Below are 25044 nucleotides of genomic sequence, written 5' to 3' on the forward strand. Positions count from 1 at the left end.
CTTGCAAATTTATGGACTAGAAGGGGAATACAGGCAGGGTCGGAAATGCATAATGCCTTTGGTACCTGGGTTATAGAAGCGTTTTTTTAGTCCGAAAACTTTCCTTGCGTTGAACTTGAACTGAGGCACCATCTCTTCCATAATTTAATTAGGTTACTAACCTCCCGCCATAGCTCTTTCCATAATTTAGTAAATGAATTTGACAACACTCTTAATTTCAATTACAAAAAATACTTCTGGCCTTCAACACAATTACTTAAATAGATATTGTTGTCTAATGTGTTTAGATTAGGAACTCTATGCCTATTTATATAGATCAGATTCTATTCATCATAAAAATTGATTTCATAATATAATATCATAATGCAAATATACTCTCAACAACTTTATAGTTAAAACTGAAATATTATTATTAAATTTGACTAAGTCAAGTGGTTGAAAAAACATAAAAAGTAGGTTAGAAAAATTAGAACCACTTTAATTTGATTTCAAAATCAAAACTAACATAAAGTACCAAAAAACAAATTAGAAAGGGTGATGCACTGTCCAACTTATATTCTGGTCCTTGAATTTCAATTACTTTTTTAATCTTAAGAAATGTTATGTTGGAGGGTAAGATCTAGCTTGATAGTTAAATATCAATTGCACCAACTTGTGTAAGAAGTAACAAGCAGATACTGTTAATAGCATGATAAGGGGTCAATATCTGGTAAATTCAAAAATTGAAAGAAAGCATTTACGTGAGAAGGAAAACGATGACAATTTAATGGATGACATTATGTATATGTAATACTTTTTCAGGTTCCTTATGACATATTGAAAACAACTGTCGAATCGCTCCAAAACAAATAAAACTAGAAAATTTTGAAGTATAGGATTAACCTAGGTAGACTTAGACATACAATTCATTTTGGTTCCTACATCAATTCACTTATAAACAACAAGAGAAATTTCAACGAGTAATTTGTAGGTGAATGTAAAGGAATGCGAAAACATAAAAATAAAGATGAAAAAACACAACAAAACACAACAAAACACAACAAAATACGAATCAAGTTTAATAGCATCAATTCAATTCACCAAATCAATGCAAAATGAATTATCACAATTACTACGAATGATGTTGTGAAAGCTCAGTCAAATGCATTAAAGATAGTTCAATCGAATCAATCCCTAAATTGTTTGAGATTGCAAATTAGGTTGAAAAATATCCAAACAATCTGTGATTAAATTTTGAAATTAGGAAATAAATTCATAACCTAATCCGTTTTCAATTCTATGTATAATCATAATCATGAAAATAAAAAATAGAATTGAAGAAAAAGATGAACATTCACAAAAACTAGAAATATACTAGAACTCAAATTCGATCTTGCTTGGAATAGATCCTTGAATCGATTAAGTGTTTAACCTTCCATGATCATCACCAATGAAAAAACCATGAAATTTATGCAAGAGAAAGGAAGAACAGTTGAGAAAATAAAGAGAAAAAAGAATTTGATTCTAAAGCTTACACAACAAGTAACTAAATCTATTCTTTACAAAAAATAAACTAACTAACTAACTTCCACTAAAATATAGTGACTACTCAAAAGAAAGGGATTAGCCTTGATTAGGCTTATCTAATCTACCTAATTAAACTAATTACACAAAACAAAATCCAAATTCACATCCCAATTCTCACTTTCAAGCCGAATTTGACCCTCGAAATGGCAGAAATACCCCAAGCTTATTTGTGACACAATTGAAGATATTTTTCTTAGCTCTCCATAGAATACTAGTGTCCTATAGGCCCTGCATAAGTCAAATAAGTAAGTAAGCACAAAAATCCGAAAATAAGTTACAATTATCAATTAAGCTCAATCATTTGCTTAATACTAAAATTAAATTAAAATAAAAAAATAAAAGTCAAAGAAATATTAATTGAGCTAAGAAGAATAGAAAAATATTAAACTATAAATGTTGAATCACACATGGCAACTTATCATTCCAATACTTTCTAATTTTTAGTTATCATTCCTATACTTTCTAATTTTTCTTCTTAAATGCCGTTCATGTAAAGTGCTTTGTAAGATGGCTGGGATGACATCTGATAGTTAGTAATGATTGATGCTATTGGAGAAAATTCTTATATAATTTAAAATCTAGGTTTATGGATTCTTAGATTTATTTATTTGAGGACTTATTATATTTTATTTAATAATATCATTGAGAACTGACACGTGGTTGTTTTAACATAACTGATCTTGAGTTTGAATCATACGTAGTGGTTTTACTCGATCAAAAATCTTGAATTTTATGTTTATGTCTTGACAAGTCCCATCCCTTCATATTTAAATAAATTTATAAACAAGTTCCTAATTTCAGTTCATAGATGCACATTAATTTTTTAGATTTACAGAAACCATCCCTCCTCAAATAGTATCCTTTCTTTTTCTTAAAACTCAAAACACTTGAATAGTTCTTTATTTTTTTAATTAAAAAATGAGAGAAAATTGTAAATTAAGGATAATAATTACCATGAAACTATATTACAGAAATACCAAAAATCTGCTCCTAATCCATCCGTGGACCACACCAACACTTCTTAAGCATGGTATTTGTATTGACCAATAAAAGTTATTCTATGAAGAACTATAAACTATATCATGCTATGAACAGGATCAGAGTTGCATTAGTATAAGAAAACGACCTATACTCAAAATTTGTTGTGAAACCTAACATGTGGAGAAACGAGGAGCAGTGAAGTGCGTTCACAGAATCTGTGGAAAGCCTTCCCGTCTGTCTTCAGCAGCAGAACTGGAATCAGCTTCAACCCTCCTAAAAACTAGCTTTTGTTGGGGAATTTGACCATTGGCAAGTACTGTGACTTCTGTGTCTACTAAAATTGTGTCTTCTTCCTTGAACTCTCCTCTAAGAATACCCTTGGCAAGTTCATTCTCCACGTTTTGCTGAATCACTCGCTTGACTGGCCTAGCACCGTAGTTTGGATCATACCCCAAACTTCCAAGAAGTTGGATGGCAGCTTCTGTAACTTGGATTTTCATCTTACGATCCACAATTCTCTTCTGCACACGCTCCAACTGTAACAAAGAAGAGAGTCTTGTGTCAAATTGAAAGAACGTGAAACAATTCCCAGAATTATATTTCATAATCAATATGTAAACAAGTAGTTCTTTTTTGGGTAAAATATATTTTTAGCCATTATAAAAATTTAATACATTTTTAGTCTCCACATTTACCAATAGTGATGTAGTTTTAGTCCATCATCAGAGACTGAAAACATGTGGTTCTGTTGAAATGTAGAGACTAAAAACATTAAATCTTTATAGGGACTAAAACCAAAATTTGAGACAAAAAACATATTCTACCCTTCTTTCTTTTTTAGGTATGTGTGGAGAAATGGACTTTAACATAAATGTATGTTTGAGTGAGGACAAAAATACCTGTAACCTGACAATACTACTTATTTGGTCGCGGTCTAGAGGCTGGAAAACAATATACTCATCAACTCTATTCATGAACTCTGGGCGAAAGATGGATCTTGCAGCGTCCATTACCCGCTGTTTTATAGCTTCATATGTGGACTCTTTGGGCACAGTGTCATCATCTGTATTGAGAATGTACTGAGATCCAACATTTGAGGTCATAATGATAACTGTGTTGGTAAAACTTACGGTCCGACCCTGTGAATCAGTTACCCTTCCATCATCCAAGATTTGAAGGAATACATTGAAAACATCTGAGTGTGCCTTCTCAATCTCATCAAACAAAATGACAGCATATGGTCGGCGACGAACGGTCTCTGTTAGTTGCCCTCCTTCTTCATACCCAACATATCCAGGTGGAGCCCCAATCAATCTTGAAACCGTATGCTTTTCCATGTACTCACTCATATCAATCCGTACAAGTGCTTCTTCTGTGTTGAACAAATATGAAGCAAGGGCCTTGGCTAGCTCGGTCTTTCCTACACCCGTTGGTCCCATAAACATGAAGCTAGCGATTGGGCGATGGGGATCTGAAAGACCTGCTCTTGAACGTTGGATAGCCTCAGCTACTGCCTTGACAGCAGGATCTTGACCGACAACACGCTTATGGAGCTCTTCCTCTAGATACAACAACTTCTCTCTATCTGATTGTTGAAGTTTAGAAATGGGGATACCAGTCCACTTGCTTACAATTTCAGCAATGTCATTTCCAGTAACTTCCTCTCTTAACATAGACTTACCAGAGTTCATATATTCATGCAATTCTTTCTCTGCACTTTCAAGTTGGCGTTGCAAGGAGTTTAGACTACCATACTTCAATTCAGCAGCACGATTAAGATCATACTCTCGCTCAGCCTGTTGAATCTCAAGATTTACCCTGTCTATCTGCATACATATATAAACATTGGAAATGATCAAAATCAGATTTTAATCTTCTAAATAATAAACCATTCTTTTGTGCAAGTAAATTTCTAATGTTAATGCATAATTACCAAATAAACCCATATACTTGCACTAGCTCAAAGTGATGAAACCCAGCCAAAAGCTGTGTTCTAAAAGTTCACTTATTTATAAACTGCAAATGCACCTTTAGCAAAAAATAACAAAAATATGATAACATACCTCCTCTTTAATCGACTGCAGATTAGTCATTACAGACTTTTCATGCTCCCACTGTCCAGTCAATTCATCCTGTTTCTCTTTTAAGAGAGAGAGTTCTGTCTCAAGACGATTTAATCTATCTTTAGAAGCCTTGTCTGTATCATTCATGAGAGAGAGTCTCTCCATCTCGAGTTTCAGGACTGACCGATTAATCTCATCAAGTGCAGTAGGTTTTGAAGTAATTTCCATTTTTAGTTTAGCAGCTGCTTCATCAACCAGATCAATGGCTGCAATTTAGAAGTAGCTCACAATTAGCACTTTATGAGCATTATTGATGTGAATCTACACATACAAAAAATGTAAGAGTAACAGTTTAACATTTTTGCTTAAAACCACAGGAATTTTTTATCAAACAGAAGGAAAAAAGGTGTTTGGTATTGACTATGCAAAACAGATATTGACTCAATGTTATTCAAAAGACAGAGTATTAACCTCAATTTATACTAGTATGAGACTCATAATTCTAATCAAATGAGGAAATCAATAAGGAAATATAATGAAAAACGGGAACCACACCTAAGTGATCATCCAAGATACATTATAAGCTATTTTCGATAAACTGAGAGGAAAACAGAGAAGAAAAAGGAGAAGAACAAAGCTGATTTTATTGATATGAAAAACCAAGTTAAGGATAGTTACAATCTAAGTATTTAAACCTCTATACAACAGAACTAACTATAACTAATTCTAACAGAAAGCCAACTAACTGATCCTATTGAGGTGCAGTTAGAAAAGCCCTTATACTCCCCGAATTACTAACTAACACGAAATGGGTGCTGTTAGCTTTTGCTAAAAACACCTACAGTAGATATTCAGTACAGAATGGGTGCTGTTAGCAAAGGCTAACAGCCCTTATAGACAAAATACAAAACAGTTTTCACAGTTATACATTGATATATACTGATAAGCTAGAACACTAAAATTATGACAATACTCTAAATATTCTGAAACTTTTAACAAAAAAAAATTAAAAAATTAACAAAAGATAAAAAAAAAAAAAAGAGAAATTGTAGCTATATATTAATCTTCGAAATGCAATAAATTGAAAATGATTTAAACTATGGCACACGCATGCTCGCAACAGCAGGGAATTACTATATAGCTTTAAAGATCTTTACATAACAGTTTCTATTAACACCATATTAATGATATGCTATTTTCTTAGCATTGGGATTTCCATGGTTTTGGGAGCAACAGCAAACAAATTCTTCTTTAACAATCATCTATTCTGTAGATTATCCATAAACTATCAACTGCATGCTTCAATTAGTCATAAAATATTCTAATCCAGAACCCAAACATCATTCTTTTGAAACAAGTAAGGTATCATAATACTATAATTATTTACCAGGAAAAATGCTAATGAAATTTCTCAATCTTTGTGTAATATATATAACTTGCCAAGAGAATTGCAGGAAAAAACCTTTATCAGGAAAAATGCTAGTATTTACCAGGGAAAACCTGTATCATAACACTATAATTATTTACCAGGAAAAATGCTAGTATTACTGTATTAATACCTTTATCAGGCAAAAACCTCCCACTTATGTATCGATCTGAGAGAATTGCAGCATCCACAAGTGCACTGTCAGAAATGCGAACTCCGTGATGCAGCTCATATCTTTCCCGCAGTCCCCTTAGTATTGAAATGGTATCCTCAACAGAAGGTTGGTCAACATAAACTTGCTGGAAACGACGCTCAAGTGCAGGGTCCTTCTCAATATACTTTCGATACTCATCTAATGTTGTTGCACCAATACATCGCAGCTCCCCCCGACCAAGCATAGGTTTTAAGAGATTACCAGCATCCATAGCACCATTTGAAGCACCTGGTGTATGATGGATATAATTGCAATCAAATTCACATCCACGTGTTAATTAAAAATTACTGTTGTTACAAACAGACGCAATATTTTTTTTTTTTTTTGGGGGGGGGTGGGGGAGGGAGGGGGGGAATATGAATTGAAATGTATTATCTTTCAAGATCTGAATATCCATTGATCTAAAAGGTTTTGGTATATCAATTATGCATCAGACAGAAAGAAAAACAAAAGTTGAAAGAAATTGAAGACAGTTGTCAGGACCCTTCAAACAGCATTTACAATACCAAAAATCAGCTTTCTAAAGTAGCAAACTCTTAAACACATTACCTGCCCCGACAACTGTATGGATTTCATCAATGAAAAGGATAGTCTGACCATCAGATTCTGTTACTTCTTTCAGAACAGCTTTCAGTCTATCCTCAAATTCTCCCCGGTACTTTGCTCCAGCAATAAGTGCACCCATATCAAGGGATATAAGCTGAAAAGAGACAAGGGTATCAGATCAATTTTACAACTTGACCAACACATGGTTCAAAAAGGGACACAAAATAAGATAAATATTACATTCGGAATTAAGGGTAGGATTTATACAGGGTATAATATAGTGAAAAAGAGATAAAAACTTAAAAAGCCAGATATTTTAATCCCACATTCCCATTCTTGCCCCCCTTTTTCTTCCATTTTCAGCTTATCAATAATAGTAGAAACTTAGAATAGCCAAAATATTAGATAAAGCACATACCCTTCGATTCATCAAAGCTTGAGGAACATCTCCTTGAACAATTCTTTGAGCAAGTCTGTTTGTAAGGCAGAGCTAGGTCAATGTATAATGAACTACCAAAACCATCCACATAAGGTACAAAAATTTGACCTAGTCATCTTCTAACAAAATTATGAGAAAAACCAGGACATCTGGTTCAACAAAAATGTTTCACTGGTATCAATCTCCATACCATGTACAGAGCACAGTTTCGATTTAAATCACGTCACCTGACCTGATGTGGCTTTAATATTACAGTTGGTGCAGTGTCGCAACTACATCACCCTGTAGTTGCAGATTGAATTCACAAGAAAAAACACAATGACCGTAATGTTGCTGCTTTTTTAAACAAAATAATATTTAATGATTGCAAACTTGGAAAAAATGCAACAACCTACATCACAGTAACTGCAAGGGCTGTGACAATAAACATATAATTGATTATATTGTTTCTTGCATTGATTCTAATCTATGCTGCTATAGGAAAGGTAAAGCACCACTGGATCGCCATCTTTATCCTAAATGATTGGTTTTAGTATAAGAAGAAAGTGGAATATAATGTTATTTCAAACAACGGGTCACCACTTACACCCAATTCCTAATTTTAAGGAACTTTTCTTTCAAAAGCAGAAGAGAAAATTATCATTTTTTTTTATCAACAAAGATAAATTATATATATATTCGAGTACCAGAGGTACAAAGATTACATAGGTGAGTTTGTCCAGGCAATTGGTTCCAAGTATCAGACTTAATACAGTGTGTTACATATATGAATCTATAACCTATTGATGTCCTATGATTGCTACCCTCGGATGATAAACAAAACCTTTTCTAAGATTAATGGACCATTGGTTAAAGTGTGTTGCTGTCTCCAGATTTCTGAACCATGTCCACAGTAAGAATGTTGCATCATCCAACAGTTTGTTGCCATTGGAAAAAAGTATGTTGTTCCTCTACTGCCATATGGTCTATGCCAAAGCCAACCATCAGCATTACCATCTGTTAGCCCTTATTCCATCAGCCAAACCAAATACATGTTGAAGGAAATGCTGCCTTGGATTTTGCAGGAAAACACCTAGGATATTCACCCAAGACAAAGATCCCCACCAAATAGGAAGGATTTTGCTGCAGTGGAAAAATAAATGGGCTGCATCCTCCTCCATGTTCCTGTAGAATGGGCATAGCATGTCATTAATCTTGACCTGTTGCCTTCGCATATTTGTTTTTGTTGGCAATCTATCTCAATTAACAACCTCCATGCAAATACTAAAATTTTGCTTGGAACCTTTAATTTCCATAATTCCTCAAAAACTCCGTCATAGCTCTCCTATATTGTTTCCCCCCTCCATATTATAGACTCCATTTCCATTTGCCAAGCAATGCAAGATTGAAAGTCCTGATGTCATTGATGCCTAATCCCCATTTTTTCTTTTGGGAGGCACACTGTCTTCCACTTAATCCAGGAAATCTTGTTCTGTTCAGTTCCACCACCCCATAGGAATCTGCGCTGTAAGCTTACTAGCTTGTCCACCACTCTATTAGAGACCCGGAAAAATGAAAAGTAGTAAATGGGAATAGATGTTAAGACCAACTATATAAGTGTCACTCTCCCCCCAAAGGGAATGTGTCTTTGCTTCCACTTTGTTAATTATCTCTCACACTTGTTGATGATAGGATCCCACAACTGACATTGCCTTGGGTTTGCCCCAATAGGTATGCCCAAATAAATTAAAGGGATGGACAGCAAGCTACAATTCAAGTGGTTTGCAGCCTCTTGCTTCCACTGGTCGACATTCCAATTGTTCCAAAACAACTTTTTGCAAAGTTAACTTTGAGGCCTGATACAAGTTCAAAGGTCCTTAGAATGACTTTGATTGCGTTGACATTCTGCATTGACGCCTCACCAAAAAATAGTGTCATCCGCATATTGTAGGATGTAGATATCCACATTATTTTAGCCCACTAGGAATCTTCTAAACAGATTTTTCTCCACAGCTACTCTCATCAATCCATTTAGAGCTTCAGCAACAATATTAAACAGAAGAGACACTAATGGATGCCTAAGTCCTCTTTGTGGGATGAATTCAGCCGAGGGACTTCCATTCTCCAATACTGAAATGGATGCAGATCTTAAGCAACCATCAATCCATTGAATCCATTTGGAACAAAAGCCTATCCTTCTCAACATGTATATCAAGAAATCCCACGAGACTGAATCGTATGCCTTCTCATAGTCTACTTTGAACATCAGGCATGATTTTTGACTCCTATAAGCTTCCTTAACCACCTCATTTGTTATGATCGCACTATGCAACAAATGTCTGCCCCCTATGAATGCAAATTGTCTTTCATCCATTATGAGTGGCATCATCTTCTTCAGTCTTTTAGCCAACAGCCCTAAGGAAGAAGATGATGCCACTCATAATAGATGAAAGACAATTTGCATTCATAGGAAAGTTATTGGCAGTGGTTTCATATTGTTGGTAGGGCAGTAGCTTAAGGATGTTGGCTAAAACTTTCCTTAACAACTGCCAATAACTTTCCTTATGAGTGGCAGTGGTTTTATATTGTTGGTAGGACAGTGATTTCACTAATATGAAACCACTGTCAATAACTTTCCTTTCTAGTTTGAATGTTTTTTCACTCCATATACATAAAATCCCTCCTGCTGTGTTAGATGCAGGTTGCGCTTCCCAACTTACTTCAAGATCTCCCCACAATGCTTGACACATGGATTTCTCAATTATCTCCTTCTTTGTCTCTTGAATACAGATCATGTCTATGTGCTCTTTCTTGATCATTCTTCTGATTGTTGTCCATTTGATCCCCTCCCTAGCCCTCTGACATTGTATGTGATGATGTTCATGGGGTACTGCTCCTATTTAAATTAGGCCAATCTCTTAATCTTAATTCCTACTTTCATGGCACTTCTATTTCGAAATATTATACTTTCATAATCATACAGAATGTAATATTTGAAACAATTATCATTTATTTCTTAAGAATATTAACAAAAAATAGAACTGTCATGTAAAAAAAAAAAAATTGTTTCACACCATCACAAGTGCCATTCTTGTATGTATGAAACAGGTTACATGTGAAACTCAGTTAACAGATAACAGTAGCAGCCTGTAAAATTTAATCAAAAAAATAATTAACAGTAAAATGCTAACAAATAAGACAAACACAGGCAGCACTTGGGAGGAAGACCTAAGCACTTACCCTTCAGAGATTGCAGTCTTTCCAACACCAGGCTCCCCAATTAGCACAGGATTGTTCTTTGTTCTCCTGGAGAGAATCTGAATGCACCTGCGTATTTCGTCATCTCTTCCTATGACTGGGTCAAGTTTTCCTGCTTTAGCCATTGCTGTCAAATCTTTCCCATACTTTTCCAAGGCTTCATATTTTCCTTCAGGATCTATAACAAATTTAAATTGGGACTTAAGAATCACAAAATATTTATAATAAAATAGTTCATGCACAGATACTAATGGCCCATGGAAAAGTCAAGCACAGCCTGAATTCTCTGTTTTTAGCACGTTCTGAAGAGATTAAGAGTCCATTTACTTTTAGAAAACAATGTCAGTTTTCATTTTCTGTCTTCCTTTTTAATTACAAAACTGCCACTTTATTTTCAATTTGTTTCCTGTTTTCGACGATTTGTACAGGAAACAGAACAACAAAAGAATCGCTTTCATTGTGTCTTGTACAAATCTTTGAAAACAGAAAATAGATTGAAAACAAGGTGACAATTTTGTTACTAAAGTGAAAATAGAAAATGAAAATAGAAAATGAAAACAAGATCTGAAGTTTTTAATAGCATAGATTTAACTCCCCCCAAAACAAAAGCAGGTAACAAGGAGGAAAAAAATGACAACGGTGACTTAAAATACAATTATACATTATAACTATAAAAAGCGGACAGATAGTAAATGACCTTGGTCAATAACTAACTGGCGTCCCCTTATGGACTCTATGGCAGATTTTAGTGCTTGCTGAGATATTTGAAAATCTCTAAACAATATCTTCCCAAATCGTTTATCTTGGGCAAAACCAAGAACAAAGTGCTCAACTGACACAAATGAGTCTCCATATTCTTTCTTGAAGTCCCTGGCTCTCTGAATCAATGCCTCCAAATCACGCCCCAACATTGAACCAGTGGATTCCCCTACAACCTAACATAATTGGACAAAATTCTAACAATCAGGTTCTTGGGCAACAGACATGGCTAGTAATTTACTCAGCCAGCAAAAAATATAAAAGTGTATTTTATAGGCATCTAAAAAGATAAAATGAGTACCCATGTGTTTGCTCCATATCATTTGCATTAGGCATATGCGCAAAACCATACATTGACATACAATAGTGAATTTGGGAATTCAAGTCATATTATCAGATACTATTAATATAAAAGAACCATCACAAAGATCCACAGTCTGACAATTACTGGACCTAAACTGCAGCCAACAGCTGTAAGTCAGCAATATTTCTAACATCAATACAATAAATAAGTCTTTTCTAGGACAGAACCAGAGGTGAAACTTTAAGTAATTATAGACTTGCCATACAATCATACTGAATGAAGGATGTGAATAAATAAGTGATTTCACCCACATCAAATGATATAATTTGAATAAAGGAAGTGTAAGGGTTCAAATTGCATATCACCATATATTAACTGTTTGATCAAAATTAGTTTTGCATTTTACTCTTATCCTCTGCAATTTTTGCTTTGGATGGGAACAACGCTTCATAAACTATGAAGATAGGTCAGCCATAACCACATACGTGGTAGTGCTATGTTAGTTTCATGATTCATCTCAATGTTATGTCATTATAAAAACAGAACTAAATGTCTATTACTTTCCTTCCAAGCTTCTGTTATACAGCTAGCATTTCCGTAAGAAAAAGTTGTGTACTTAAAATGTCTTAATTCTGAAGGAAAAGTACACCCATAATCCACCTTGCAAGAGAATATAGGTAAAACCAATAAAATCCCATGCCTAAAATAAATGCCAACAAGAGGAAGTGAGACTACAATAACAAGCTAAAAGCATAATTAAGAGCACCAAATCATATCCAAAGGATTTCAGATTATTTGTCAATCACCTTGGGTTGCCGCTGAATGTGCTTATCAGTAGTCTCCAGAAGCCGAGTATTATCTACCCCAACCTTAGAAAAGATCCGGCGAGCAAGTCCATTCTTTTGCTCTAACAAAGCTTTCATCAAGTGCTCAGTCTCCACAATCTGATGCTTGTTCTCCTTAGCTACTTCTGGTGCTGAGATAATTGCTTGCCATGCCATTTCCGTGAATTCCTGTTGTGTAATCTGCCATTGCATCAAAACCCAATATCAACCACTACATCTCCAACTAGACCCGATTAGCACAAGTGACCCAAAATCACAAACAATTCAGATTGCTACAATTGAAATGAATCAAGTTGAGTAGAGTTAAGCCAAGTTAGACCTGACTTGCATAGCTAATATCAACCCATTAAACTATAACGACTTAAATTTTCAACACAATAAAACCTACTTTTCTATATATCTTTACTCACAAGTAATTTAGCACTGAGACAAAAAATAAATACAGTTATAATTTAATTAAATTCTTTCTATAACAAGTAAAAACAAAACCTTCACCAGGAAATCTTTAACTCATTTTCAAGGAAACCATTATAGCTACAAAGCACAGCTATGGAGCAAGTTCTAGAAAAACATAACACATGTCACAACAACGAAAATACATAAAATTAATATAAAATTAACATAAACCACAAATCTTAAATCAGAATAGAGAACAGAGAACCAATGTTTCAGAAATAAAACACAACAAAATCTCACAGTTTATCTAATTATTACATATTTTCCCATCTTAGGTTTAAAAAAAGGTTAAATACGTATTCAATCCCAAAAAAATGATCATTTTTAGTCCCAAACAAATCACCTCTTCTTAGTACATGTTTGGATTGAAATTAGAAATACTGTGCGCATCCTAATTGCAAATCCATTGGATAAAAGCAAAAGCAAGGGTCTCTTCTTTGGCAAAATTATTTTTGCCTCAAAAGTAGTTTTTCACTTGAAAATAAAAAATGTACTTATCATGCTTATGAAAATGTGTTAGTTGTTACTGACGGGTAACACACCCGACACATTCTCATATTTTATTAGAGGCTAAAAAGGAACATTTTCCACTAAAACCATATTTATCCCATAGTTAATAAGTAGAGTACTTGGAGTGAACTAAAAAGTGACACGAGTCTTAAATTTTGAACTAAAAAAAAACAATTGTGGAAAAACGTTTTTTTAAGAATTTGTTTTTAAAAAAAAAACAGAAAACTATTTTTTTAAGCAAAATCAATTTAAACAAACAAATTAAAAACAGACCATTTCTTATTTTATTTTTTAAAAAAAATGTTTTTTAACAAATAAGTTTAAACAAATGCGCGCATAATAGTTCCTTCCCTTCCCTGATAGCTCACTAATCTTCAATCCTGAAAACAACTAAAATAGAATGTTTATAACAATGAATATTGTTATGAAGAGAAATGGTGGTTGGTATTCTCTTTCTAACACTCTCTTCATGATTGGTTAAAATTTATTAGAAATCATCGAATGTACAAGTTTACCTTTCCACTTGATGAAACTGTGCAGCGGACAAAGAACAATGGGTTTCTTCGCGTTCTCGAAGACCCATTTGAGAAAGCTTCTCTTTTCTTCAACGGTGTCGAATTCAAACCCTTCAGGGAAGTGGGGTTCGCGGGAAAGTTAAAGGAGACTCGAAGCTGAGAGAATCGAGTGTCGTTGTTTCTGTGGGCGCAAATTGGAACGGAGGGGCGAAGGGTGGGGCCCGAAAACGACGTCGCCGAGGCCATCGCCGGTAACCGGAAACGGCGAGGATTTTCCGGCGAGGTTGTTGGTGTTGTGGAGAAGGTTGTGTGAGTTCAGTACGGAAGCATGCGAATTTATTAAGAGGTTGGATGCGCTGGGTTCACCAACGTGGTTCAGTTTATATGTGATTGGATCATATTTTTATGTGGCATTATCATATTTGATTTCATTTAATTCATTATTATTATTATTATAGATAAAGTTAAATAAAAATAAGTTTGTTATGTTTTTTATCAACTGCAAAGGGATATGTTTATGCGAGGAATGCTGAATTTTGTTGAAAAATTATGATTTTTGTGGATCTCATATTTAAATTAGAAGATAAAATTATTCATAACAATTGTGATCTATAAAAAGTTACTAACAAATTTTACTAACTTTTCTCATGTTTAGGTGATTAATATATGAGATATTTAGTTATTTTTTTTAATTTGATTCTTTATCTTTTAAAAAAATTATTTTCATCTTTTATCTTTTATGTTTTTAAATTCATTTAGAATTGTAGATCTCATATTTTATTTTATTTTTATTCAATTTAATTCTTCCCCACTCTAAACCATTTTCGGGTTTAGGTTTGGAGCATGCGAAAAAAAGGGTTCATCCATTCACTGTTGCTTTTATCAGCGGCGCCTCCGTCGCCGTTGTGGGTTGGAAAGAAGAAAGAAAAAAAAAAACTCATTTTTTAGATAATTTTTAATCGCTAATATCTTTATTTCATTAATACTTAAGTTTGTCCCGTAAACATCATTTTGATCTCTTTTTTAATATGAAGGATTAAAATAAATTTTTTAATAAATAAAAGACTTGATTGAAAAAAAAAAATCAAATCAAATAGGTGATTTAGTTTATTAATGATTAGTTGAAGGAGAAACACTTCTTATCTCTATATGTATTTTTAAAATAAAAAGAGATAAAAAGTAATGATGACAATAGTTACATCATAAAAGATTTATGAATGAAATGGAATAATAAATAAATGGATGATTTAGGAATAAAAAATGTGTACTTCAAAGAAGATAATTATTTTTATTAATAGTTATTGATGAATATTATTATATTACATAAGTTTTGTATTATGGAAATAAATCAAGATTAAAAAAAAGTCATTTTCAATTATATGATGTATCAAAATTTGAAATTTCAAACTAAATTTAAAAGAAAACTGGTATATTAAGCATATATATTACACAAGACAATATTTATAACAAATAACTAAATTTAATATATAAATTATATTATAATTAAAATTAATGATAAATAAATACTACTTGAATGTATAAATTATATTTCAAAATTATAATAAACTATTTAGATATAAGATTATTTTCAACTTTAACCCAAAGAAAAGATTATTTTTAACTATTGTTTATGCAATGCAAGAAAATATTTATAAAACTTTAACCCAAAAATTTATAAAAAAAAAATAAGTATTTTAACATATAAAATATATTTTAAATTTATGATAAATGATTTACACGGTGGTATAAAGTTACTAATGATCATTTCTTTTGAAAATATTTAGAAATTCAATTTATAAATTAAAAGTGATAGATTAAAAGAGGTTTAGTTTTACTGATAGATTAAAACAGATAAAAAAAATTAAGATTTTTTAAAAATATTATCATCCAAGATTTTTTTAAAAGAAAAACACTATTGTTGAAAAATAACTTCTACAAACCCTCTCATTCAAAGTTGTTATTCTAGTCTATTTTAGATAGATGATTTATTTTAAAATTATTGAAATTGAATTTTTTTGATAATGATGCTTTTTTAAGGGAATGATTGAAGAGGGAAAAAAACTGACTTTAAAATCCAAATTAACTCCAGGAATCTCTCTAATGTGATTAATCAATCAACACTTCACATTTTGATATATTATCCCTTTGGTCTTGATATTGTGAACTAGAAGTTTGCAATCTAGTGATTCTATCAAGAAGATTAAACTTAATTAATTGAACATAATATTGACTTTTAAAAATTTTATGGTGTTTATCTTTGATTTTTAAGGATAAAAAAAACAAGAAGATAAAGCTTACATTCTGACTCAAAATCACCGAACGGAATCCTATTTTCCATGAAAAAGACAGCAATATTTCACTTCACAAAGCCAGCAGCAGGAGGAGAAAATGATCAACATCAGCTTTAAAATGATCAACATCTCCAAATATGCCCAGAACTAGATTATAACCAGATTTGACCGAGAAAATGCCTCTATGATGATCATGTTTTCATTATTATCATCAACAACAACAACAACAACAACAACAACGCCTTATCCCACTAGGTGGGGTCGGCTACATGGATCAACTTCCGCCATAATGTTCTATCAAGTACCATACTTCTATCCAAACCATTAATTTCGAGATCCTTTTTTATAACCTCTCTTATAGTCTTTTTGGGTCTTCCTCTGCCTCGAATTGTTTGTCTTCTCTCCATCTGGTCTACTCTCCTCACTACAGAATCTACCGGTCTTCTCTCTACATGCCCAAACCACCTAAGTCTATTTTCCACCATCTTCTCTACAATAGGCGCTACTCCAACCCTCTCTCTAATAGCTTCGTTTCTAATTTTATCCTGTCGAGTCTTACCACACATCCACCGCAACATCCTCATCTCCGCTACACCGACTTTATTCTCATGTTGGCTCTTGACCGCCCAACATTCTGTTCCGTACAAAATCGCCGGTCTTACCGCAGTCCGATAAAACTTTCCCTTTAGCTTGATCGGTACCTTTGCATCACATAACACCCCCGATGCTTTTCTCCATTTCATCCATCCTGCTTGAATGCGATGATTCACATCCCCTTCAATTTCCCCATCATCCTGTATTACAGACCCAAGATATTTAAACCGTGTGACTTGAGGGATAATATGGTCTCCTATTTTCACCTCTGAGTTAGAAACCCTCCTTCTTTTGTTGAACTTACATTCCATATACTCCGATTTGCTTCTGCTTAGGCGAAAGCCATGTGTTTCTAGAGCTCGTCTCCAAGTTTCCAACCTCTCATTCAATTCCTCCCTCGACTCTCCAAGGAGGACTATGTCATCTGCAAAAAGCATGCATCTCGGCGCTATCTCTTGGATTTGTTCCGTGAGGACATCCAGAATTAAGGTAAAAAGGTAGGGGCTAAGGGTTGACCCTTGATGTAAACCAATTGTGATGGGAAAATCGTCTGACTCTCCACCCTGTGTCCTAACACTAGTCGATACCCTATCATACATATCTTGGATAGCTCGAATATATGCAACCCTAACCCCTTTCTTCTCTAGAGCTTTCCACAAAATCTCTCTAGGCACTCTATCATACGCTTTCTCCAAGTCAATAAAAATCAAGTGCAAGTCTTGTTGGGCCATGCGATATTGCTCCATCACCCACCGTAATAAATAAATCGCTTCCATGGTCGACCTTCCCGGCATGAAACCAAATTGATTCTCAGTAACTTGAGTCTCCTTTCTTAATCTCCGTTCGATCACTCTTTCCCATAATTTCATGGTATGACTCATGAGCTTGATTCCCCTATAATTTGCACAATTTTGTATATCCCCCTTGTTCTTATAGATTGGCACTAACGTGCTTCTCCTCCATTCCTCCGGCATGCGTTTTGACCTCATAATTTCGTTAAAGAGTTCGGTGAGCCACTCAAGACCTCTATCTCCAAGAGTTTTCCACACTTCAATAGGTATGTTGTCTGGCCCCACCGCCTTACCATTACTCATTCTTTTCAACGCTTCCTTTACTTCCTGTTTCTGAATTCGACGATAGTACTTATAGTTCCGGTCCTCTTCTCTTGTGTCTAGACTGCTAGAGTCATATCCATATCCATCATTAAATAAGTTGTGGAAATACGCCTTCCACCTTTCCTTGATATCTTTTTCATGCACTAAGACTTTGCCTTCTTCATCCTTAACACACTTTACTTGATCCAAATCTCTAGTCTTCCTCTCTCTACCCTTAGCAAGCCTATATATAGATCTTTCTCCGTCCCTGGTTCCTAGAGCTTGGTATAGTCCGTCAAAAGCTTGGGCTCTTGCCTCACTCACCGCCTTCTTGGTTTCATTTCTAGCTATCTTATACTTATCCCAAGTTTCAGAATTTCTACACCTAGACCACTCCTTGAAACACTCCTTTTTTACTCTAACTTTGCTCTGAACATTTTCATTCCACCACCATGATTCTTTACCCCTAGGTCCAAAACCTCTAGATTCACCCAACGTCTCTTTAGCCACTTTAATAATCTCTTGGGACATCTTGTTCCACATATCATTTGCACTTCCTTGTGATTGTCCACACCAACCCTCCCATATCTTTTGTTGGAAGCTTCCTTGTTTCTCACCCTTCAAGTGCCACCATTTGATCCTTGGTGCTACCAGAGGACTTCTTCTCTTTGCCCTATCTTTAATTCTTACATCCATAACCAAAACTCTATGTTGGGTAGTCAAGCTCTCTCCCGGGATAACTTTACAGTTCAAGCAATACTTCCTATCAGACTTCCTGATAAGGAAGAAATCTATCTGAGAACATGTCCCTCCACTTTTGTAAGTGATAAGATGTTCCTCTCTTTTCTTAAACCATGTATTGGCTATAGAAAGATCCAAAGCCTCCGAAAACTCCAAAATGGATTTACCCTCCCCATTCATCTCCCCTAGGCCAAAACCCCCATGCACCCCCTCAAAACCTCTAGCCACGCTACCTACATGTCCATTGAGATCCCCTCCTAGGAAGACTTTCTCTCCTTGGGGTATATCCTGAAGTACCCCTTCTAGATCCTCCCAAAATTTTACCTTAAAGTGTTCTGCTAACCCAACCTGAGGTGCGTACCCACTAATAACATTAAAGGTGTCCTGTCCCACTACCAATTTTAAGACTATGATACGATCTCCTACTCTTCTTACATCCACGACATCCTTCTTCCACTCCTTGTCCACAATAATCCCTACCCCATTTCTTGATCTGATTTTTCCCGTATACCACAGCTTAAATCCCGAGTTGTCTAATTCTTTCGCTTTTTCACCTGTCCACTTAGTTTCTTGTAGGCACATAAAATTGATCTTCCTCCTCACCATAACATCCACTATTTCCATAGATTTTCCAGTAAGTGTGCCTATATTCCATGTACCAAAGCGAATCCTCCTGTCATGAACTAGCTTCTTTACCCACACCCGTTCACGAAAATGTGGGAACCCTTGCTTACTTTTCACTACATCCGGACGGCGATGCAGCGGCTCTTGTTCTTTTGACACTGTACTCGAGCCATACAGCGCGTTGCTTCCGGGCAACGACCTAGCATTCACATTATTACGTAATTGATCCATGTCATAGAGATTCGACAAAGTTTAACGTTGGCTGTCGAAAGCCTAACACAACCCTCTCCTTTTATCCGGGCTTGGGACCGGCTAAGAATAGCAAAGCTACCCTAGGCAGGATTTCATTATTATCATCATATTAAAAAAATTAATTTGTCGTATTTTTTTTTAGATTTAAGAATTAAATTTAAATTTTTTATTTTTTAAGATCATTTTATCAATATTTCACGTTTTTAAGACGAATTTGATTATTTATCTTGATAAAATTGATATATAAAAATACATGTCATATATACATAAAAACTTCAATTCTTAAACCTATTAATCAAATACCATAAATTAATAATACGGAGTCCTTTTACATACATATTCATCTTGGTTGAGAAATTAAAGTATCAACTAGGGTTTATTTGATAGAGGAGATGAGATAGTAAAGATAAAAATATGAGAGAAATTTTTAATTAAAATAGAGGATAAGAAATGTTGATCTCACACAATTTCTTTTGTTTTTCTCCCTTCATTCACCCTATTTTTCTCCTGCCAAACACACCACTAAGCCAATACGATTCCAATGAAGAGTGGAGTGGTAGATCTACTATACTAATGTGAACTTTATAGATGCCAACATCTCCTAAATCCTAATGCATATCCTTACTCTTGCCTCTGAAAAATATAAACATCAAGAGTATTGCATATCTTGTTGACGGGCTCAAAGATACAAGCATCTTCTAATCAATTAATTTTTTTTTAAGTTTTTAACATATGAAGGATTTGCGGATCAAAACATATGAACTATCTCCTAATCAAACCCTACCTGCCATTGAGAACTACCTATCTTATCCAATGAATACTTGTTTTTTTTTATATCCTGAAGAGATAGCATCATTTCCACTTACCTAAAAGGCTGAAATTAAGCAATTTAGTTTTTAACACTCAAACTTCTACATTAGTTTGAAGGATTTATACCCATGATCAGCAAATCAACTTGATTGATAATCAGAACGAAATTTTTTATTTTCGAAAAAAAAAACTCATGAACCATAACATCGCTAGAGCATGTAGACAAAGCAGTAGATTTGCACTGCAAAAGTGCAAACTTGGCTGAATCTTCCAAACCCACAAACTTCTTTATAAAACTAATTTTTGTTGTAGGTTAAAAAGTTACACTACATTTTATAACAAACTTGCTTTAAGAACAAGAACATTCAAATATAAATCACTCGGCCTAAAAATCAAATATAACGAAAATCAATATTGCAAATCAATCCAAAATTATTTTGCAATTAAGCACTTATTCAAAGACATAGAGTATGTTTAGGAATCCGTTGCAAAATTACATTTAAGGCTCTCTTACTTTTGCGTTCATTTTTCTTCTATTCACTGGATTTGTATTGAAACCAAACATACTAACTACTTGCTAAAGAAATTATATCTCTAAGAAAGCTTTCATCTCTTGGTCAAGGTGAATAAAATCCTTCTCAAGGTGCTGCAAACCAATATTGCAAATCAATTCAAACTTATTTTTGCAATTAAACTCTTATTCAAAGACATAAAACATTGTGTTCATTTTGCTTTTATTCTTTAGATTTGCATTGGAACACTTACAATAACATTTTCAGGGATGGTAAAGAACTTCTTGGGAAGACAGTTAGATTTCATCTCAAAATCAATTTATTTTTAGTGAAATTGTCCAACAGATATGTAAGCTAAGCTGTATTCTAAGGAATGAGACAACCGATGTGGGACTTGAGTATTTCTCAATAAAGACAATACAAGGATAAAGTGTGTGGCTGTGCCTGCCAACGAGAACCTAGACACGAGAAAGTTAACCAGAAAATGGCCAATTTATACTAATTTCTTGTAATTAAATTTTAGAAGGTTTCTAGTTATCATGTTTAACTTTTTTCTACGAGCAAATATTAGCATTGTTAATATTATTAGTTTTTGTTAGCTGAAACATTCGAACATGTGACCTTTTCCTTTATATCTCTTATCATTTTTAACTTGAAAATAATTTATGTTTCTTGAAATATGATATATATTTCTTAATTACTGATTTTAACTTGAATAATTTCCATTTTTATGGTATTTATGTCTCATTAATTTTAATACGTCTCATTATTTGCTTTATGTTTTATTTTAAATTGCCTTTATTATTTATTTTGAACATATCAATTATGGATTATTTCTTTTTAATCACATTATTATATCGATTTTAGATATGTTTTAAAAATGAATGATAATTAATTTCGTTGAAAAGAAAAAAAAAACATTTCAACACATCATACACGGGTAATTAATTTTATATTAACAACTTCATATATATTAAATCAATATGATAGTATTGTTAAAATATTTATTTGCATGCTAATATTTGCACATTGATTGATATGTTCCGATATAAGGTGGAATGTAAAGTTAATTATCTAAGAGATCTACAAACAAGGAATTGGTCAAAGCTTTTGAAAAGAGAACTATGCTACTGCTTTTCAATTATAAAATTAGCATTCCTTCATTAATGTATCGTTGGAATGTGAAAAAATAGTTGTCCCAATTTAATTGATGAATTAGGTAAGTAACTCATTTGACTTACAAAATTATAATCACGACAATTATTATTATTATTTTCCTCTATTCATCTCCATATTTTTATCAGTAAAGTATTAGTAAAATAACTTAGAACGATAATGACAAGGAATAACACTTTTTTTACCAAATAATACAGACTATTTTTTGTTTATGACTAAAATTACTTATAATATTGTCATACCTACTATAATGTTTACAGAAAAAAGGTCTAAAAATTAATATAAAAGAGACACAAATTTAATTTTATAGAAATTTATTTAAACTTATATTAATATATTATGAATATTAAATTCCAACCCGTGCAAAGCACGGATAACCGGCTAGAATTTTTTGTAATTGTGGACAAGGTACATAAGGCAGACATGTTTCTCTATTTTAATATTTTTTGTTTGTTCCTTAACCTTTACTCAAACACTTATTTACTTAAGTTTTTCATTCACTGTTGCATAGAGTGCTATCTCAAATCACTTTGAAACTATCTTAAGCTTTAGTTGGTGAAGGTAAGAACAACTCTCACGTGTATCTGCTTTTTCTGCTGTTGATGGATACATGATACCGTTGACTTTAAATTAGGTAGTCCAATTTGAAGAATTGAGCTTGGTGGTGGTGTTAGATGCATGTTGTTTTGGATTTGGATATTAATACTTACTGGTTTTGGCATTTTGAAATTTCTTTAATTTTGTTCTGCTGATTAACTGCTAATGCATTATCCTCTACACGTTTCTATGCTTTGGTTGTTTCCATTAAGTATGTTAGATTTATTATAAAAGAATCGCATGGCATGTGTTTCTCAATGGAATCCGTTTTAGCTTTCCATTCATTGTAATGTAAAAATGAATTATTTGTCATTCTTTTAATTCTCTCACTTTTTAGGGAAATGACCATTGTTTCAGCACCAATAACACAATGTTGGGATCTTATGATGTAAAGCAAGTTTTGAAAGTCTTTTTTATGACCAAAATAAAATTTGTTAATACATCATTAGATTTAGTTCATAGAGTTGTTGGTTAACCCCTGTATCATAGGGATCTTTTTGCAAAGATTTCTGTACTCATGTTATGTTTGTTTAATTGCTTATGAAGTTACGAAGATGTTTCCATGAACAGGCATGGTGTGCTAAGTGTTAAGTTAACTAATGCAGCCACACTCTTCATCATTGATCAGTAAATTTCACATGATTTTTACACACAAAATGATTGGTTTAACTGAGCAAGATGGAAAAGTTAAGAAGAAGAAGAGGAACAAAAAGGATAATAATTCAGATAAAGGACAATAATTGAGAAGTATTTGAGGGACCAAGTTGATGGTTTATTAAAAAATTTGAGAATGGGTTACTCATCAGCAACAAGAAAGCCACATGCGGTGTTGACCCCATTTCCATTTCAAGGCCACATCAACCCATTGTTCCAACTAGCAAAGCTGCTTCACCTCAGAGGCTTCCATGTAACATTGTCAACATTGAACACAATCACAAACTCTTTCTCGAATCGAGGGGTCCGAATGCCCTTGATGGCCTCCAAGGCTTTTGCTTTGAGACCACCTCCGATGGACATGGTGATGCAGATGTTGCTCAAGACATAATCTCTCGTTGTGAATCAATTAGAGAACACATGTTCCTCCCCTTTTATGATCTTCTTGTTAGACTTGAAGATTCTTCCACTAAGGGTCTTGTTCCCCCAGTTACTTGCTTGGTTTCTGATTGTGCCATGTCTTTTACTATACAAGTTGCTGAAGAACTTTCACTCCCTATTGTTCTATTTCAACCGGCGAGTGCATGCTCGTTATTGTCTGGTTTGCACTTTCGTGCTATTTTTGATAAAGGTCTCATACAACTCAAAGGTGTGAATTTAAGCCCTTTCTTTAGTAAAGTACATGTACTTGAGTAAATATTCTAGCATGACCAACGATTAATGTACATTGAAATAGTAATTGAAGGTAACAAAGTCCTTGACTCTTTGAAAAAGTTATTTTAAAGTTATCTCAAGTTTTTTTTATTAGTTTTCATATTTGTACATTTTATATATGTTTGTATATTAGTTTTCATGTTTGTATATTTTATATATGTTTGTATATTAGGTTTTTTTTTATATTTTTAAACTTAAGTACCAGAAATTGCATGTTTTCATAAATGGAGCTTGGAACAATTATTGGCTTTTGTAATTATGACCCTTTTTGTGGATCATTAGAGCTGACCTTGTCATGGGTGGCTCAGTGATTTTGTCATCTGAGTTTGTTAATGAAACTTCAGATAGAGGCCTAATAGCAAGCTGGCGTCCACAAGAGCAAGTGCTGAACCAGACTTCAATTGGTGGATTCTTGACTCATTGTGGATGGAACTCAACAATTGAAAGCATTTGTGCAGGTGTGCCAATGTTGTGTTGGCCTTTTTATGTTGATCAGCCAACAAACTGTATATATATATGCAATGAATGGAACATTGGGGTTGAAATTGACACTGATGTGAAGAGAGAGGAAGTGGAAAAGCTGGTCAATGAATTGATGGTGGGAGAGAAAGGAAAGAAAATGAGGCAAAAGGTTACGGAGCTGAAGAAAAAGGCAGGGCAGGACACTATTTGATTGTTGTGCTGTTTGAGAATTAGAAATAACTTCCTCAGTTAGATGAGTAACTTATTTCACATAATATTCAAATCTCTTATGAGATATTCTAAGCTGGAACTACTATAGAAAGCTGGGAGCCTAGTAGTTGCAGTAGCATATGTGCAAATGCTTAACACTTCGAAGAACAAATTCAATGCTTCAAACTTGTATTTCGCTAAACACTTCACTTTTTCTATATTAATTTTAGTCCTCATAAATTTATTTATATTTTAAATGATTTCTGTCATGTAAGTGATAATGTAACATATATTTAGACATGCCACTTCAGTGAATACTCGAAGATGATATATTATGTGATATGTCCAGACTCTGGATGTCTGACATATCATTGCTAAATGAAATTACAGATCACTCAATATAGTAAAATAAGAATAATAATGATAATGAACCGTTTAATTTTACTTCGACA

At 33.7% G+C, this 25044-nt stretch overlaps 1 protein-coding gene and 1 pseudogene across 2 annotated transcripts; one reads left to right on the plus strand and one right to left on the minus strand.

The window, feature by feature from the left end:
- Positions 1-1501: 1501 nt before the first annotated feature.
- On the minus strand, positions 1502-14237 carry LOC100795662 (chaperone protein ClpB3, chloroplastic). Of its 2 annotated transcripts, XR_419733.4 has the most exons (11): positions 13862-14237; positions 12342-12560; positions 11170-11407; positions 10455-10650; positions 7215-7269; positions 6800-6950; positions 6170-6478; positions 4611-4876; positions 3447-4373; positions 2693-3083; positions 1502-1794 (listed from the first exon to the last, which is right to left on the minus strand). XR_419733.4 is itself a non-coding variant. In XM_003554860.4 (10 exons), exons 1-10 carry the CDS (start codon positions 14105-14107, stop codon positions 2754-2756), a joined length of 2937 nt encoding a protein of 978 aa, XP_003554908.1. In that variant the 5' UTR covers positions 14108-14237; the 3' UTR covers positions 2496-2753. The 2 variants fall into 2 exon arrangements, 1 of the variants encoding a protein (XP_003554908.1); XM_003554860.4 differs by lacking the exon at positions 1502-1794 and having other exon boundaries at positions 2496-3083.
- Positions 14238-22432: 8195 nt separating this feature from the next.
- LOC100796189 (7-deoxyloganetin glucosyltransferase-like) lies at positions 22433-24849 on the plus strand (annotated as a pseudogene).
- The last annotated feature ends 195 nt before the right edge of the window (positions 24850-25044 follow it).

Source organism: Glycine max, chromosome 19 (assembly GCF_000004515.6).
Source record: "Glycine max cultivar Williams 82 chromosome 19, Glycine_max_v4.0, whole genome shotgun sequence".
Taxonomy (NCBI): Eukaryota; Viridiplantae; Streptophyta; class Magnoliopsida; order Fabales; family Fabaceae; genus Glycine; species Glycine max.

What these genes read in the sequence shown, in the direction of transcription:
- LOC100795662 (XM_003554860.4), bottom strand. Translation starts at nt 14,107, where the DNA reads ATGGCCTCGGCGACGTCGTTTTCGGGCCCCACCCTTCGCCCCTCCGTT. An exon ending in AAGCTTTGATGAATCGAAGG is followed by an intron (nt 6,951 to 7,214) that starts GTATGTGCTTTA and finishes GTCTCTTTTCAG; the next exon opens with CTTATATCCCTTGATATGGG. An exon ending in GTAGTATTGTCAGGTTACAG is followed by an intron (nt 3,084 to 3,446) that starts GTATTTTTGTCC and finishes TCTTTGTTACAG; the next exon opens with TTGGAGCGTGTGCAGAAGAG.